Source organism: Chiloscyllium plagiosum, unplaced genomic scaffold (genome assembly GCF_037043375.1).
Source record: "Chiloscyllium plagiosum isolate Xiang-an unplaced genomic scaffold, Cpla_swu_hap1 HiC_scaffold_17, whole genome shotgun sequence".
In the NCBI taxonomy this organism is placed as follows: domain Eukaryota; kingdom Metazoa; phylum Chordata; class Chondrichthyes; order Orectolobiformes; family Hemiscylliidae; genus Chiloscyllium; species Chiloscyllium plagiosum.
The window spans coordinates 33,747,140-33,766,490 of NW_028270155.1; the positions used below are offsets into that span (position 1 = coordinate 33,747,140).

Consider the following 19,351-nt stretch of genomic DNA (forward strand, 5'->3'; position numbering starts at 1 on the left):
CATTTACTTGCCCCCGAATGTGACATCAGTATTACAGCCTTGTGAACAAGAATTTTACGCTCCATGAAGAACAAATATAAAGACTAGATTTTTAAACATATGCTTGCTGCAGTCAACAGAGAGATAGGAATTCAAGACTTCCTGAAAGATTTTAGTCTTAAGGATGCCATTTATGCAGTTGCTGATGCTTGGAATGATGTTGATAAAGCAACATTAACAAATGTTTGGCACAGACTCTGGCGACAACAATGTTTCTTGTCAATGAACCTGCAGTTGAAGAGTTTGAAGGATTTCATGTCACTGAAGAGAAAAATATGATAGCAAGTCTTGTTACTTATGCACAAAATTTATCGGACGAAAGTGTAAATAAATTACATGAAGCTGACATCAAAGAAATGCTGAACATTGACAATGATGTGCCTGTCGTGCATTCCTTGAATGATGGGAACATTGCTGCAATGGTTTTAAATACGGGTTCCTGTACAGATAAGTGTGAGGAGAGTAGTGATGAGTTGGAAAAGATCCCCATTTATGGTATGGTGAAAATGTGTGATCAGTTAATTGCTGGCCTTGAACAATGTTCACTTACCAGTGAGCAAGAGACTATGGCAATTTACTCAATTAAAGAGAGATTGCTTAGACAGAAACCTATGTTAATGAGACAGATGACACTTGAAGAAGTGTTTTAAACCGCCACCAGCCATAGTGCTGAAGCTGTATATGTTTGAATTAACCTAATGTTTCTCTTGTAATGTTTTTTATGGAAATAAAATGTTGAATATTTATGGTTGATGTATTTCATTTATCAGTACACTATTCTATAAATAAAGCATGGTAGTACTTCTACCCGCTTAGTGTCAGCATTCAAAAGTTTTTGCTGCAGTATTTATGTTTGATTATGGGTTGCTGCCCTGCACCCTGCAGGGGACACTACATTAGTTCCGAAAACCGCAAAATTCCGATTTCCGCAAAACAGCTGGTCCCAAGCATTTCGGATAAAGGGATGCGTACTTGTATTTTAACGGCTTCCAGAATGAAAGCAAGTCACAGCAAAGTCTATATGACCATGACAAGCCACGATTGTAACATTCTCAATGTATTTCTATGAACACAATTGTTTTATATGTTATTTCCATGCATCATCAACATGAATAAATGCTAATCATGTTGACTAATGGAGGCCTAATGAGAAAATCTCTCAGCTTTTTAGAACCCCGAGTATGTAGCCTACTTGGGGTTCACAAGATTTGTGATTATTATTTGGTTTGGCCATAAATATCACTTCCTTCCTCAATAAATGGAACTGTCAACACTTGCATATTAGACAAGTGTATTTATGTCTCACCAACCTTTCCAGCAATATTTGTCTCATCAATGTTTTTTATCCAGCCCTTTCCATTTCCACATACATAAACCACTTACCACTTCTAAGTATTAAATACTATTATAGGAATTATAGCTTCTCTTCCATTGGATTAAAATCTAAATTTGAGCAAGGAAAATCTGTAAATTAATTCAGCATTGCATGGGCTGAGATTATACAAATCCTTCTTTCAACCTTTAGTTTTTTCCTTTTTCTGAACTGCTGTATTAATTGATAGCCACTCTCATTCCTGAAAAGAGACTACCAGGATGAGACTGGTATTTACGATGGGGAAGTGGTGTGTACTATATGATTTTGGGGGAGATGGAAAGACTTCTTTACTGGGATGAGGCTGGTATTTTAGATGGGAAGTGATGTGCACTAGATGGTTTTGGGGGAGGTGGAAAGAGAATGACTGGTCGAAAGAAAGAAAGGTTCTGCTCGTTCTGGGACTGCAGCATGGTTATAAACATGAGGATCTGGCATGATTCTCTCCTTCGTTGCCTCCAACCTGAGAGAGAATAATGTTTGTGCTATTAATTTGTTGCTGGTTTTCTCTGACATGTTGGGGTTTGGTGTTGGAAATAACAGGGAAGTTTGGTTTCCAAAATGGATGATATGGTTGCTTGGCAGGAAATGGTCACTGAATTTAGGGCTTAAAAAATTCTATTTTACACAGGGTGCATACAACTATTTTTAGTGGTAGAAATAAAAATTACAACATTAGTGATTTTTAATGGTATTTAGTTTGTGCATTTAAATACATTTTAATGGGATTTTCAGCTTCAAAATATCAATCAACCAAACAATGGTCCAGATCTTTCTTCAAAAACTACCTAAGGCCTGAAGAACATTTGAGAATATGGAGGAGTGAATTTAAAAAAAAATTAAAGCCACTTCAGTTCATACCCGACCCACAACACAATAACCTCCACCATGGGCTGGCCAAGGAAGCAGGCTCCGAATCCATCCACGCAGAACGTGGATTGAGCCTAATTGACAGCAATCTAGCTACTAGATAGGAACCTGTGTTGCTATGACAACATATGATTTTATCTGCATGTTGTAAGTGGAGCTATGGCTAGTGATGATATAGGCTCTAATTTCTTTCCACCACATTGCTGACTGAGAATTTCTCTCACTTTTGACAATGATGTATGTTGGAACAACTTACAAATTGAGACACAAGATAAGGCTCAGACTCTCTGCCTTGGGGTTTTAAGCAGACACTTCTGGTCTGGAACTTTCAAACTAAATTCCTCAACTGAGGTAATTTATTTCTTAAAAGTTATAAACTATCCACTTTCTTCATGAGCAATTATCTTATGCATCAACTTCAGTTAAGACGTCTTCAAAACTGAAAACAAAAAAGGGCTTTCCTTAAGCTGTGGGTATTTTCCCAAGCCAAATAGAAATCCAGATTATTCCAACTGAAGCCTTTGCACAACTGTGCACACTATTCACGTAAAACACATAAAATTAAAACAAAACTATATTACTGTCCAGGAATTCTCTCTCTTTCTTTCATACTATTGTTCTTAAAAGAAATCACCGTGACTACAGAAATACTTACAAGTTAATTATTAAACTTGTCCAGAGACACAAACCAAACCCACAAGCCACTCATTGAAAATTCAATCTCTAAAATAAATCATATTAAAATATATATAAATCACACACCTTGCATCAGATTAAAGAGGATTTGAAAGTGGGAGAGGATGGAGCAAGAAATTCAAACAGAATTCCAGAGTGTGTGGTTCATATGATCATAAATTGATTAGACAGCAAAAAGGTTGAGAATCATGCCCCCTTTGATTTTTACTTAGATTTACATTGATTTTTAACAATTAAAAACAGAAATATCCACTAGAACTGAAAAGCTAGCATCCCATACAAGGGCTCCATCTATTGATTAACTCAGGTATACACATGGAGGGGAGAAAGTGAGGTCTGCAGATGCTGGAGATCAGAGCTGAAAATGTGTTGCTGGAAAAGCGCAGCAGGTCAGGCAGCATCCAGGGAACAGGAGAATCGACGTTTCGGGCATAAGCCCTTCTTCAGGAATGAGGAAAGTTTGTCCAGCAGGCTAAGATAAAAGGTAAGGAGGAGGGACTTGGGGGAGGGGCGTCGGAAATGTGATAGGTGGAAAGAGGTCAAGGTGAGGGTGATAGGTCAGACTGGGGTGGGGGGCGGAGAGGTCAGGAAGAAGATTGCAGGTTAGGAAGGCGGTGCTGAATTCGATGGATTTGACTGAGACAAGATGGGGGGAGGAGAAATGAGGAAACTGGTGAAATCCGAGTTCATCCCTTGTGGTTGGAGGGTTCCTAGGCGGAAGATGAGGCGCTCTTCCTCCAACCGTCGTTTTGTTGTGGTCTGGCGATGGAGGAGTCCAAAGACCTGCATATCCTTGGTGGAGTGGGAGGGGGAGTTGAAATGTTGAGCCACAGGGTGGTTGGGTTGGTTGGTCCAGGTGTCCCAGAGGTGTTCTCTGAAACGCTCCGCAAGTAGCCGGCCTGTCTCCCCAATATAGAGGAGGCCACATTGGGTGCAGAGGATGCAATAGATGATGTGTGTGGAGGTGCAGGTGAATCTGTGGCGGATATGGAAGTTTCCTTTGGGGCCTTGGAGGGAGGTGAGGGGGGAGGTGTGGGCGCAAGTCTTGCACCTCCTGCGGTTGCAGGGGAAGGTGCCGGGAGTGGAGATTGGGTTGGTGGGGGGTGTGGATCTGACGAGGGAGTCACGGAGGGAGTGGTCTTTACGGAATGCTGATAGGGGAGGGGAGGGAAATATATCCTTGGTGGTGGGGTCCGGTTGGAGGTGGCGGAAATGACGGCGGATGATGCGCTGTACATGGAGATTGGTGGGGTGGTAAGTGAGGACCAGTGGGGTTCTGTCCTGGTGGCGGTTGGAGGGGCGGGCTGTATCGGCGCCGCCTCATGCTCCCACGAGGAGGTTGAACAGTTCATCCACTTCACCAACACCTTCCACCTCGACCTCAAATTCACCTGGACAGTCTCAGATTCCTCCCTCCCCTTCCTCGACCTTTCTATTTCTATCTCAGGCGACCGAATCAACACGGACATCTACTACAAACCGACCGACTCCCACAGCTACCTGGACTACACCTCCTCCCACCCTGCCCCCTGTAAAAACGCCATCCCATTCTCCCAATTCCTTCGACTCCGCCGCATCTGCTCCCAGGAGGACCAGTTCCAAAAGCGCACAACCCAGATGGCCTCCGTCTTCAAGGACCGCAATTTCCCCCCATACGTGGTCGACGATGCCCTCCACCGCATCTCTTCCATTTCCCGCTCCTCCGCCCTTGAGCCCCGCCCCTCCAACCGCCACCAGGACAGAACCCCACTGGTCCTCACCTACCACCCCACCAATCTCCATGTACAGCGCATCATCCGCCGTCATTTCTGCCACCTCCAAACGGACCCCACCACCAAGGATATATTTCCCTCCCCTCCCCTATCAGCATTCCGTAAAGACCACTCCCTAGTCAGATCCACACCCCCACACCAACCCAACCTGCACTCCCGGCACCTTCCCCTGCAACCGCAGGAGGTGCAAGACTTGCGCCCACACCTCCCCCCTCACCTCCCTCCAAGGCCCCAAAGGAAACTTCCATATCCGCCACAGATTCACCTGCACCTCCACACACATCATCTATTGCATCCTCTGCACCCAATGTGGCCTCCTCTATATTGGGGAGACAGGCCGCCTACTTGCGGAGCGTTTCAGAGAACACCTCTGGGACACCCGGACCAACCAACCCAACCACCCTGTGGCTCAACATTTCAACTCCCCCTCCCACTCCACCAAGGATATGCAGGTCTTTGGACTCCTCCATCGCCAGACCACAACAAAACGACAGTTGGAGGAAGAGCGCCTCATCTTCCGCCTAGGAACCCTCCAACCACAAGGGATGAACTCGGATTTCACCAGTTTCCTCATTCCCCCCCCCCCCCCCATCTTGTCTCAGTCAAATCCATCGAATTCAGCACCGCCTTCCTAACCTGCAATCTTCTTCCTGACCTCTCCGCCCCCCACCCCAGTCTGACCTATCACCCTCACCTTGACCTCTTTCCACCTATCACATTTCCGACGCCCCTCCCCCAAGTCCCTCCTCCCTACCTTTTATCTTAGCCTGCTGGACAAACTTTCCTCATTCCTGAAGAAGGGCTTATGCCTGAAACGTTGATTCTCCTGTTCCCTGGATGCTGCCTGACCTGCTGCGCTTTTCCAGCAACACATTTTCAGCTATACACATGGAGAGTCAGTTATGGTATCTCTTTCCAGCACACATGTAAAGATTACGTTACCTTCTTTAGTATGTGGAACCACACTTTTTCATATTTTCATTTTCAGAATAGGACAAAGATTAATAAAGTCATAGGGTATCACAGCACGGAAAGAGGCGCTTTGACTAATCAATTCTGAACCTGTATTAAACAGAATATTTATAATGGATACAGCTCACTGCAAAAACTGAATGAACACTTTCATAGATTCCTTAATAATAATAATACAAGATTGGGTCCTTTCACATCTCTCTCGTGTTCCTCATTTGAGAAAAATGTGCAGAACCTTTACTCTGAGAAATGAAGCCAATAGTGTAAACTGCATAGTATAATGTACAAGGAGCCTTATTATTCCATTTTTAATTGTGTCCACTTGGCATTTTAAAGACAACTGTTTTATTGATCATCAAAATGGGGCAATGGCATTACACAGAAAGTAAGTCAAAATAGCGTAGTTATTTTTTAAAAAAAATGTTTGTACACATCATTCTCCATCCGTGATACCCTAACGATCATCTCCTTAGATTTAATTAAAATCCTCTTTTAGGTTGATAAAAAAAACACTTGCATAAATTTCTATCTGCAGCACATGAACTGCAGTGGTTCAAGAAGGCAGCTAATTACCACTTTCTCAAGGGCAAATAGGGATGGGCATTAAATGCTGGCCCAGTCAGCTACACCCACAAGTGATTAAAAAGGTTAATATTAAACTGTTTGGATGCTGACTGAGTTAGGTCATTTGTTGTTTATGATGTTTATAAAATTGTATGCTCTTAATCTTGGCTTGCTCAGCAGCAGTAAAGCATTTCCCAAAAACAGAAGTTTTTAAAAAATTGAGTAGAACTACACCCTTCTTTGTTGTTTCCGTCTTCCTACCTGGAAATATAAGGAGATTAGAAGAACTTTTAAAGAAGTTTTCGAAGTGTAACTTAATCCAAATCTACTAATTGTCTGTCTGTTGGTTAAGGAATGATGTTTGATACAAGAGACTTACAAAGGGCTTTAAATGGAAGAGAAAGCAGGCAACTCCATACCAGTCAGTTTAACTTTGGTTGTCGGGAAACCTTATGAACACAATTGTTTGGGATAAAATTAAGAGTCACTTGAAGAAATGCAGGTTAATTAAGGAGAACCAGCATCTGTTTCCCAAGAAATGATCATGTATAATTAACTTGCAAATGATTTCTCAAGAGGTAACAGAAAGGTTGATCATGGCAATGCTGTTCCTGTGATATAAACAGACATTGGAAGGTATTTGTACAGTGCCAAGCAACAGACCTGGGCGCAAAGGTAGACCTTAATGAATAAAAGGGACAGCAGTAACATGAAAACAAAATTGTGTGGCAATGCTGTTCTTTTAAAAGATGTGTTCTGTCCTGTTTCTCTTGCAGAGGATGTTGGCACAGTGGTGGAGAAATATCTCCTTCAGACAGGCAGTTGGTAAACAGCTTTGAGTTCTCCCTGAATATTTTACTAAATAATCGTGAATGGGTGGGGTCAGACTCATATAGACCCAATTGGATTTTGGTTTTGCTTTCGGTTAGATGGTGGTTTTGCTGGCTTATGGAGCTGAAAGCTAGAGTTCTTTACTGCTAAAGTGAAGGCTAGACAGAGAGGTTTCCTCTTTACAATCAAAAGGTGCAGATTTTTTCTTTTGGCGTTTCTTTCTACTGGGCTGGAGAGAGACAGCACGTGAGAAAAATAACTGTTTTGCTGAATTGACTTTGCCAATGGTGTGTATATGGTATGCTGCATACATTGGAACAGTTGATAATTAGTGGTTAAATAATTCATTATCTTGTTAAGTGTTTCAATAGAATAAAGTTATGCCAATTCTTCTTTTTATTGTAATTTAACTCTGTTGCAAGAATAAAAGTGATTTGATTAAAGCTTAGTGGTGGGCCAATTGAATTATATCTGGAACGCAATGCCTTCCAATTGCCTTTTAAAGAAAGATAAAAATTAGGGCCGAGGCTATCGCCATAATATACGTTAGGGGATCTGATCTGGTATGTTACAATTGGATGAGTAACAAACAGACAGTAATAATTACAGAATGATTTTTAGGCTAGGGAAGGTTTGTATTGAAATTCCCAGGAGTCAGCATTAGGACAATTGCTTTTCCTGGTATATGTCAATGGTCTAGACCTTGGTATACAGGACAAAATTCAAAATTTACAGATGATTAAAAGACTAGAAAGCATTGAAGACTGTTAGGACATCGTAGAATTGCAAAAGAATAAAGACAATTTGGTGGCGCAGGCAGATAGGTGACAGATTAAGTTCAATACAAAGAAGGGTGAACGATACATTTTGGTAGGGAATACCGTATAAAATCAAGAGTATGATTCCCACATGAAGACAATTCTGTGGTTTAGCAGTGGTGTGCCTACCTCTGAGCGAGGACCACCAGTTCCAGGGTTATAACCTGGGTTATAACATGACTGGAGTGTGGTTATAAATATGTATGCTAAAAAGGGATTTTGTACTGTAGTGATAGCATCCCTACTTCTGGTCCAGAAGAGCCTGGTTCAAATCCCACCTGCTCCAGAGGTGTATCATAACATGTCTGAACTGGTTGATTAAAATTATCTACCGAATGTAAAATCCTGGGCATATTTTAAAGTCTCTTGCGTTGTAGTGTCTCTACCTCTGAGCCAGGAGGCCTAGGTTAAAGTCCCACTTGCTCCAGAGATGTGCCATAATACTTTTGAATACAGTGATTACAAAATATTGACAACTCAAAAGCAGTTGCAGCAGCATAGGGACCTGAAATTATACGAGCAAAAGTCATTAAAAGGTTTTCCCACTTGTAAAAAATTCAAAAGCAAGGCATAGTGATTTTCAGTAATTTGTAAAAGCAATAAAAATTATGTGGAAATGCTTTTTGGTAGAACTTATGGTTCTGGAACGTACTACCTGAGTGTGTGGTGGAAACAGGTTCAATCAAAACATTGAAAATTGGATATGAAAATTGAGTTGATACCTGCAGTCCGATTCTTTTTATTCAGGGTGGTCAAATATCTACTGATAGAAATAGAAAATGATATCCCAGTTTAAGAAGAGGCAGTTTTAGGATCGGTCGGCACGGTGGCCAAATGGTTAGCAGTGGTGCATCATGGCGCCAGGAAGCTGGGTTTGATTCCAACTTCGGGTGTCTGTCTGTGTGGAGTTTGTACTGTGGGAGGAATCCAAAGAAGACTCTACGTGCAGGTTAGGTGGATTGGCTTTGGGAAATGCAGGGTGATATGGATGGGATGCTCTTCAGAGGGTTGGTGCAGACTCGATGGGCCGAATGGTTTCCTTCCACACTGTAGGGATATTCTGAGATTGATTCAGTTTGTGGAAAGGGGACTCACTCTGAAGTAGAGTCATTAGCAAACTCCAAACAGTTTACTCTATTTCTTTCTCCACAGATGCTGAGGACCTACTGAGGTTTTTTTTCTCCCCCTGGCGCTTTCTGTTTATATCCCACATTTACTTCTCAGACTTTCTCACTGAAGTCCCTCACATTTTCGATATAATCCGCCTCTTTCGCTGGTGAACGCCACCCACGCGCTGCGTCTTCTTCAGGCACTTCCGGTCCCTGGCGGGCGGAGTTCCGGTGGAAGCGGCGCGTGCGCAGTGGGGTTTTGAGCCGGGTGCCGTCACGGAGACGGAGAGCAGGCCTGGGGTCTGGGTCTGAGCCTGGGCCTGGAGTTGGGAGGGAGGCCGGACAGACAAACAAAAGGAGGTCAACTATGTCGTCCAGGAGCCTGCGGAAGTTACGCGGGGAGCGGATACAAGAGCCGCTGAATCACTTTGTCGACCAGGAGGAGGAAGAGGAGAAGCCGCTGGAACCCGCTCCAACAGGGAAACGACGGAGGAATAGGAGAAATAAAGCGGCAGCTGGAAGTCTGCCCCAGCTGGTGAGGGGCCACAGAGGAAGGGGAGAGTGATTGACGGGGAGTTTGCTAATTCGACACAAAATTGGCTTCACGGTAGGAGACGAGGTGGAGGTTTGTTTTTCAGATTGGAAGAGGAGAAAGTGAGGACTGCAGATGCTGGAGATCAGAGCTGAAAATGTGTTGCTGGAAAAGTGCAGCAGGTCAGGCAGCATCCAGGGAACAGGAGAATCGATGTTTTGGGCATAAGCCCTTCTTCAGGAATGAGGAAAGATAAAAGATAAAAGGTAGGGAGGAGGGACTTGGGGAGGGGCGTTGGAAATGCGATAGGTGGAGGGAGGTCAAGGTGAGGATGATAGGCTGGAGTGGGGTGGGGGCGGAGAGGTCAGGAAGAAGATTGCAGGTTAGGAAGGTGGTGCTGAGTTCGAGGGTTGGGACTGAGATAAGGTGGGGGGAGGGGAAATGAGGAAACTGGAGAAATCTGAGTTCATCCCTTGTGGTTGGAGAGTTCCAAGGCGGAAGATTGGAAACCTGTCACCAACGATGTGCCGCAGGAATCAGTACTCTTCACTTCTGTTTGTCATTTATAGAAAACTACTTGGATGAAAGTATAGGGGGCATAGTTAATAAATTTGCGGATGGCACCAAAGTTGGTGGTACAGTGGGCTGTCGAGGTTATCTAAGATTACAGATAATGATTAATGGACTGAGGAGTGGCAGGCGACATTACGTGACGGTAATGTGAGGTATTACATTTGTTAGTATAAACATGGACAGGATGTTTACAAATAATGGTAGAACTTTGGGTAGTGTAGAACAGAGACCTAATGGTTCGAATGCATAATTGTTTGAAATTTGTGTCACAGTTAGTCAGGGTGGTTAAAAGCCATTTAGTACACTTGTCTTTAATGCTCATCTTTTGAGTATAGAAATTGGATTGAAGTATTGAGGTTGTACAGAACGTGGGTGAGGCCTCATCTGGGGGAGTGCTGTATGCAGTTCTGGTCACCTTGCTCTAGGAAGGATGTTATTTAAACTGGAAACAAAAGCAAATTGCTAGAAAAGCTCAGCACTTCTGCCAGCATCTGTGGAATGGAAACTCGTTCTGAGGAAGGGTCAGTGAATCTGAAACGTTAACTGATTTTTTTCCACAGATTCTGCCAGACCTGCTGAGCTTTTCCAGCAATTTCTGTTTTTGTTTCTGACTTCCAGCATCCACAGTTCTTTCGGTTTATATTGTTAAACTGTGAGGGTTCAGAACAGATTTACCAGGATGTCGCTGGGAATGGAGACTTTGATTCATAAAAATACACTGGGACTTTTTTTTGCTGGCTGAAAGAGGTTGAGGGGTGACCTTGTAGAAGTTCATAAAATCATGAGGGGCATAGATAAGGTGAATAGCAATGGTCTTTTCCCAAGGTGGGAGAAAGATTTAGAAAAGACACGACAGGCAACTTTTTTCATATAGTGTGGTTAGTATGTGGAATGAACTGCCAGAGGAAGTGGTGGTTGCAGGTATAGTTAGAATGTTTAAAAGACATTTTGGATAAAGAGATGAATAGGACAGGTTTGGAGGGATAGGGATCAAATGCATGCAAGTGGGACTAGTTTAGTTTAGCAAATATTGTCAGCTTGGACTAGTTGGACTGACGCATCTGTTTCCATGCTGTATGATTAAGCTTTTTCTTGTTTTATGTTTCTGTAGAAAAGTGAAGCTGATGGTGAGACTGATGCAACTAAGGAGAAACATCTTATGGAGGAGTCAGATGGTATAAACCTTAGGCTCAAGGACTCTTCAACTGGGGACAATGATCAAATTGAAACAATGCAGAATATAGAAAATGAAGAACTTGAAAAAGAAAATGAAGAATTGGAAAATGAGTCTGATGTTTTGCAGGTAAAATTTCAGCAACTAAAATTTACAGCACTTGCGCTTCATCCCTCAGCCTTTGAGAAATTGTGTGGTAAAGCATTTGTACAAACATTGCTTTTAATGGAACAATGATTTAAGTCTGATAGAATTCACTCCAAAACAGAAGAATTTTAGTTTTGTTCCATTGTGTCAAATTTAACTACAGTTCAGATGGTATTGCTCATGTGTATTCTGGAACAGGGTGTGTATCCTCGAAGGCAAGGAGTTGTTTAGCCCAATTTGTATCTTTAAAGTCATTGCTCAACTAATCACCTTTTTGAAAACAGTCTGAATGTGTAAGTGAAAAGTATTTTCTTGCAGTAACGATTGACCTGAATTTGCATGTCAAATTCCACCTCGAAGACTTTTTTCTTTATGAAAAAACATGTTTTGCATCACTGCACGAAAAGCATCATGGATGTGCTTGAAGTTCAAAATGTCCTGTCTTTTCATTGGTATTACTGTTACATCATTGCCTCAAATTTAGTTTTACTGTTTTCTATTTATATATTTTAAAGAGGTACATCATTTGAATTTTTCATTGAAGATGCTGAAGAAACATTTTGTTTTAATTTTCAGACAAATTCACATAACAAGCCCAAACGGAAGAAAAAGAAAAAGAAAAACCGCAACAGTACTCCTGATGACACCCAGGTGATGTTGTGTGGTGTTTCGTCAGCTCTTTTGCCACAACTAGTTTTTCTATTTTGTGAAGTGTTGTATTGAATGAACGTGAACAGAATATTTGCTCACGGTGTAAACAGTAATCTGTTTAGTCGAAAGTTGTTTGAATTTACAATGTTCGACCTGAATGGGCCATCTTTCTGTTCAATCTTAACAAAAAGTGGAGTTGTCTTTAAATCTTAGTGTTTGTCCTATTTCCAGGAAGTTGTGACTGATGACATTGATAATATTCTACAAGAGCTTGAGCGACCCAATGGTTTTCATTACCAAACACGTACTGCCAGTGCAGAATCAAGACCACTGCTCTATGTTGAACATAGGTAAGAAATGTAAGATTTGTAATGTCTTTGGTTTTTTCCATTTTGGTCGATTGAATAGCATCAATTGGTGTATGTTGTTGGCTTTTTTACTAAGTTACTTTCGTATAGGCTATGATTAAGTGGTAGTACTCTTATCCCAGCATTAGGAAGTTGTGGGTTCAATTTTCACTCTGGACACTTAAACCCAATATCAGTGGAATATTGAGTGTATGCAGCTGGGTCAAGGTGCTATCTTTTGTGTATTGTTCAAATGGAATCTTTTTATACTCTTGTGTAGATTTAAAAGATCTCACGTGGTTCCTCTAAGAGGAGCAGAGGGAGTTTTCCTTAGTATCCCAATCAATGTCTAACTTAATATCACTAAAACAGGTTATTTCTGATTATCTCTTTGCTGTTTGTGGAAACTTGCCTTTCCTGTTTCTGATATTAAATTCATTTCGAAATGGTTGTAAAGCATTTGGGAAAACTTGAGATTGTGAAAGGCATTGAACAATAAAAAGCATATCTGTTTATTTCTGTTTTTTATAATGGAGCTGAAATATAGAAGAAGTGTTTCAGAACAAGCGATTCAAAGGATTGCTGCATGTTTTGGAAAACAAGTAACTTGGAACTTAAGGCATGCATTGAGTAATTGTGCAGTAATTGTAGTGCTTGTAGATGAATTAAAACCCGAGGGTTCTGTGTGCAGGTGCAGCCAGGTATAGCTTAGTCTATGAACTGGACTATAAGCATTCATTGATGTTAAAAGCCTTTTGCCTGCCAACAAATTGGTTCTCAGGTAACTGAATAAGTTGTGGCTGGAACAAGATAGAGAGTAGTCAGAGTCCTACACCTCAGTCAAACCTACCAGACGTCCCAAACGGATCTAGTTCCATTTGCCAGCATTTGGCCTGTACCCTCTTGAACCCCTCCTATTCATATACCCATCCAGATGCCTTTTAAATGTTATAATTGTACTTGCCTCCACCACGACAATGTTTTCACTCCGCTAGCACAAGACCTGCCTCATGGTTCTCTGCAGTCAGACACGTTTTAAGCTTGAAAAACTTTTCACCTTTCTATCAATTGTTGTAAACTTTGACTTATAACTGATAAGTCAGATTTTTCATAAGTAAACCAACCACCTTGAGTCTCTTGTAAACCAGTAGAAGCATCCAAAGAAAGATGACTGAAAACCAACATTATCATAAGGATCATCTTCACAATTTGTTGATTGGAACCACTGAAATGCCTTCCAACATTCCTCTGCCCATAACCCTATTTTCGCTCTGAGTGTGTGTAAGAAAGAGTTTAGAAAGGGATTAGAGTTTTAATTTGTCATGTTATAGCCTAACCATTTGTGACTGTTTCCCTGTAACTAGACTCCAATTATTTGTAATACTTAATAACTATTAAGTGCAGGAACCTGGTCCATGCTATCATCCAGTATCTGAAAATAGGGTAAATTGAGGAATTGTGTATTTATTTTAGAAACTTTAAGATTTGTGATGACTCTAGGGATAGTGATATTTGATTCCCACGTGCTACCTCAGTGAATAGTGACAATACAAATTCTTTTTATTAAATGTTCACCATTCTCTGTGTCTACTTAATACAAATACATTTTCATTACCTGTAGGAATCTGAATCCAGAGACTGAACTAAAGAGATACTTTGGAGCTCGAGCAGTTCTTGGAGATCAAAGGTTAGCTAGTTTGTTTTGTAGGTACTGTGAACTAAGGTATTTGTTGCTTACGTCATGTTTGGATTGTGGTGTTCACAGAATCACAGCAATATTACTGTGCAGAAAGAGGCCATTCAATCCATCATGCCTGCACTGGCTCTGTTACCTAGTGTCAACCTCCTGCCTTTTCTTCCATATCTTTGCATACCATTACTATCCAAAGAGCCATTCCAAAGCCCTCTTAAATGTCTTGATTGAATCTGCCTCCATCACCTTTCCAGATGGTGCATTCCATGGTTTTACATCTCGCAGTGTGGTAAAGTTTTCTTACGTCACGCTTGCTTCATTTACGCACCACTTTAAATCAATGCTCTCTCGTTTTTTGCTTATTTTACAAGCAGAAACAGCCTGCAGCCCACTCAATTCTGAAAACCTCAGTCTGATTTCCTCTTAACTGTCGTCTCTCCAGAGAGAAAATCCCAACTACTTCAGTCTATCCGTAGCTAAAGTTTGTCATAGCTGGAACAATTCTAATAAATTGCTATTGCATTCTCTTCAATGCAGTAGCATCTTTCCTATAATGTGACTCTCGCAACTTTACACAAATCTCCAGCTGAGGTCTAACAAGTGTCTTGTACAAATTCAATATCACCCTCTTACTCTTATAGACTATAAGACATAGGAGCGGAAATTAGGCTATTCAGCCCCTCAAGTCTGCTCTTGTCCTCTGTGCTCTATTAACAATGCCGAGAACATTTTATTCATAATTTACTGTTCTCTCTACCTGTCCTATCACCTTCAATGATCTGTGCACGTATACACAGGTTCTTCTCCAATACTCCCTATTTTCTATTGTCTTGCACTTTGGTTGGAACAACACAGAATCACTTTACTTCTCTGCTTTGAACCTCATCTGTCACCTATCTGCCCACTCCACCAACTTGTCGATGTCCTTTTGTAATTCTGCACTATCCTCCTACAATTGACAACTCTTCCAAGTTCAGTGTCATTTGCAAACTTGGAAATTGTGCCCCGCATATCAAGATCCAACTCCTTTATATATCCGAAAAAGTAAGGGTCTGTAAAATGATCTCTGGGGAACTCCAGCGCAAACCTTCCTCCAGCCCAGAGTTATGGAATGTAGTCTTCCAATATCTGATTTATATTTAGTGTGTAATTAAATGTCTCATGTATAACTGAGGAAAATGTTGAAAGGTTTGATTTCTGTTCAAATTATGTTTAATTCTAATTGTTACTTAAATATTCAATACTGATTTTTTTCAACTAATATATCTCAATCAGATCAAAGCAACGGCATCGTTCACTACACAGGAGTACATGGCTCACAACGCCAAAAGACACTTGGCCACGATACACCAAAACAGGTAAACTGTATGCTATCTAGCTACCTTTACTGTTTTATTTCATATTGCACAGTGTGGCACAATTTTTAAAGCAGATTGAGCTAGATCCATTACACAATCAAGATGAATAAATATCCACTAAAATATAAATACTATGACAAAGGAAAGTGTAAAGTGATGCAAATTTTTGAAAATAAACTTTTCTAATGTTTGCTCATTCTTCCCCTTCTATCCTTTGCAAAAATAATTTTTTCCAACTATTATTTATTACCAATCATATCCAAAATTGCAATTAGTACAGAACTTATGTCGTGCTTTGTCGCTTTTAGGAATTTCTATGCAGCTGCTGGAGACAAAGAGTGGTGTTCAGTATTTCACCTTTGAACACAACCGTGACTATCAACAGGTTCAGTTCAAGTTCTTGGATGCTGTAGATTCTATGGACCCAAATAACATTCTGGTAAGTCATTAATGGAGTGTCAGATAAGCAGAAATTAAAGTAGTTGGCCATTCACATAATTTGATTTACACAATAATGGCAAGAGAAGATTGTGACCAGTGTGTAAATTGTCTTCAAATATTTCACTATGTATATCTACAATTGTACTGCTGAATCGGGAACAATCGGAATTTTTATAGGTTAAATTTACTCAGCCAGTTTTATTAGCAATTTGTAAATAGGTTGTTTCACAAGCATTGTGCTGTAACAGCTGAAATATTCAATTCATATGCCTATTATTTTGCCATTACTGCAGTTGCATTGAGCAAGCAAGAGCTGAACTTACAACATGTAAACAAAGAGAGCCACGCATACAGTAACAACTAACCATCAAGAGGCATGCGTTAATTTTTTTTGATTCACTTGTGAAATGTGGGCATTGTTGGTTGACCATTTATTGCCCATCCGTCGTTGCCATTGAGAAAGTGGTAGTGAGGTGCCTTCTTGAACTGTTGCAGTCCACTGCAATGGGTTGAGTTGCAATGACATTGGTGAGAAATTGGAGGATTTTGACCCAGTGATGATAAAGAAACAGCAATATATTTCCATGTCAGATTGGTCTGTGGCTTTGAAGGGAAATTGCAGGCAGTGGTATCCCCCTGTGTCTACAGTCCTTGTCCTTCTAGATGGTAGTGTGGTAGGTTTGGAAGGTGTTGTATGCATCTTTGGCAAATTTCTGCAGTGCATCTTGTATATAATAGCAGTAGTAGTGTGTACCGAGCACCAGTGAAGAGAATGGATGTTTGAGTGTTGTGCCAATCAAGCTGGCTGCTTTGTCATGGACGTTGTTAAACTTCTTGAGTGTTGTTGGAGCTTCATTCATCCATGCAAAGTAGGGATTATTTCATTACACTCCTGACTTGTGCCTTGTAGATGGTGGGCAGTCAGGAGGTAAGATTCACTGAAGTATTCCTAGCTTTTGATCTCTTATAGCCACGGTGTTTATGTGGTGAGCTCAGTTGAGTTTCTGGTCAGTGATAACATCTAGGTTGTTTTGTGGTTGGGGATTTGTGATAGTAATGCCATTGAATGTCAAGGGGCAGTGGTTAGATTGTCACTTACTAGAGAAAGTCATTGCATGGCATTTTAAGTGAAAATGAGGAATGCAGATGCTGGAGATCCGAGCTGAGTTTGTGGAGCTGGAAAAGCCGAGCAGATCAGGTAGCATTTGAGGAGCAAGAGAGTCGACATTTCAGGCAAAAGCCATTTGTGTGGTACGAAAATTACTAGCCACTCTTGAGCCCAAGCCTGAATATTTATTATCCAGATCTTGTTGTATTTGAACATGGACTACCTCAGTATCTGCTAAATGACGATTGACACTGAGCGTTGTGCAATATTTAGAGAACATCCCCACTTCTGACTTTATCACAAAGGGAAGGTCATTAATAAAACAGCTGAAGATGGTTAGGCCAAGGACAATGCTCTGAGGAGTTCCTGGAGCTGAGATGACTGACCTCCAACAACTGTCAACGTCTTCCAAGTGCCAGTTATGACTCGGCAACAGTGGAGAGTTCTCTGATTCCTATTGTTTCCAGTTTTGACCCGTCTCATTGGTACCACACTGTGTCCAATGCAGTCTTGATGTCAAGGACTGTCACTGTCACACTCGCTTTTGGAATTTAATTCTTTTTCTCCATGTTTCAACCAAGGCTGTGATGAGGTCAGGAGCTAAATGGTCCATGTGGAATCCAAACTGGGCATTACTGAGCAGGTGCCACTTGGTAGCACTGTTGATGACAACTCCATCACTTTACTGATGATCAAGAGTAGACTGATGGGACTGTAATTGGCTGGTTTGGATTTGTCCTACTTTTCGTGTACATGCCATTCTGGGGCAGTTTTCCACATTGTAGGGAAGATGCTACTGTTGTAGCAAGGGGTGCAGCAAGTTCTGGAGCACAAGTATTCAGTCCTGTTACTGGAATGTTGTCGGAGCCTAGTCTTTCAGTATCCAGTGCTGCCAGCTATTTGTTGATAACCCATGGAGCGAATTGAATTGAATTGGCTGAAGACTGGCATCTGTGATGGCCAGGATGGGCCATCTTCTTGGCACTTCTATCCAAAGATTGTGGTGAATCTTATCAGCTTTATCTTAAAATGTATTGTACCGTTCAAAAATGTATAGGGAATTCCAGATTTACAAACGTCTGACTTATGAGCGCTCTTACTTAAGAGTGTAATTTTAAAGACCCGATACACAAATTGTTGTTTTATATTGTCCTGCATTGAGTTAAGAAAAGACGCAAATGGAACCCATTTGCAATGCAGGGAGTACTGTATATGCCTTTGAAAGTATTGATATCATTTTGTGGACTCCAAGCCATGAAATTAAAATCACAAAGATTATTACATTGCATTTGTTGAAGGCGTCAATTTTTTTTTTGCTAAAATCCCTGTCCAGTGATATAACTGCTTCCACCAGAATTTTCTGGTCCTTGTTACTCCTAATCTCCATTCAGCCTGATTCGTTTTCCTGATCTTGAGAGCCAGCAGTAAATAGGTCAATCACTAATGTCTCTTAACTGCATGTGAGTTCAAACTAAATTAAATCCTAATATGAATAGGAGCTGGATCCCCGATTTAAACATGACTCCTCATTAATGAGTCACAGTTGCACAGTCTGGGACATTGACCAACCGAAATTGCTACAATCAGCACAATTGATGATTCTTTCTTCCCTGACCCTAGACACTGCTACGTGTGAACCCACATCATATTGACTCTCTGTTGCAACTAAGTGACATCTGTCGGATGCAAGAGGATCAGGAAATGGCACGTGATCTAATTGGTGAGAGGCATGCTGTAATTTAAGAACAAAACCGATAATGTATCTTCTTAAGAGTAGTCCCATGCCAGTTGGCAGTGATTACTACAAAGGAAAAGTCCAATTTCAGGGTAGCAAACTGTCCATAAACAACACTGATGTTTTCAAGTTTTGTTACTGATCATTGTTTATCTATTTTAACTTGACTGAAGTTACTGTTTGTTAGCAAATTGGACTAATCAAATTATCTATGTCTTTAAAAAGCTTGTGAATTACCTAGTTGCATTTTATACAATTTCTTGGTGGACTTACATTGGCTGAGAGTTGTAAAATGTTACAACACAGAAACAGATTTCAGCTAAGTCCAAATTGGTGTTTTTCTTGTAAACTTCTCAATCCATAGCAGTTAAACTGCTAAGTTCAATTAAACTATACTGTTCTTTTAAAAAATAATTTATAAATACCTCTAATTGTCATAAATTTTCACATTTCGGTCATTTTCTCAATTCATTTCTTCCAGTGCCCCCCTTTTTTTGTGATCATCTTAAATTTATGTCTTCTCATTATTGTCACTTTAATTAATCGAAC

The 19,351-nt window shown here is 40.9% G+C and overlaps 1 protein-coding gene across 1 annotated transcript in view; it reads left to right on the top strand.

Annotated features, from left to right (window-relative positions):
* The first annotated feature begins 9,410 nt into the window (after nucleotides 1–9,410).
* Nucleotides 9,411–19,351, top strand: part of tcf25 (TCF25 ribosome quality control complex subunit) — a 33,564-nt gene continuing 23,623 nt past the window's right edge. Inside the window, exons 1-8 of the mRNA XM_087995819.1 lie at nucleotides 9,411–9,578; nucleotides 11,260–11,451; nucleotides 12,046–12,120; nucleotides 12,352–12,470; nucleotides 14,089–14,154; nucleotides 15,436–15,518; nucleotides 15,827–15,957; nucleotides 18,688–18,787. Of these exons, the coding sequence (XP_087851945.1) occupies nucleotides 9,411–9,578; nucleotides 11,260–11,451; nucleotides 12,046–12,120; nucleotides 12,352–12,470; nucleotides 14,089–14,154; nucleotides 15,436–15,518; nucleotides 15,827–15,957; nucleotides 18,688–18,787 (934 nt within the window). The remainder of the gene's footprint in view (nucleotides 9,579–11,259; nucleotides 11,452–12,045; nucleotides 12,121–12,351; nucleotides 12,471–14,088; nucleotides 14,155–15,435; nucleotides 15,519–15,826; nucleotides 15,958–18,687; nucleotides 18,788–19,351) is intronic.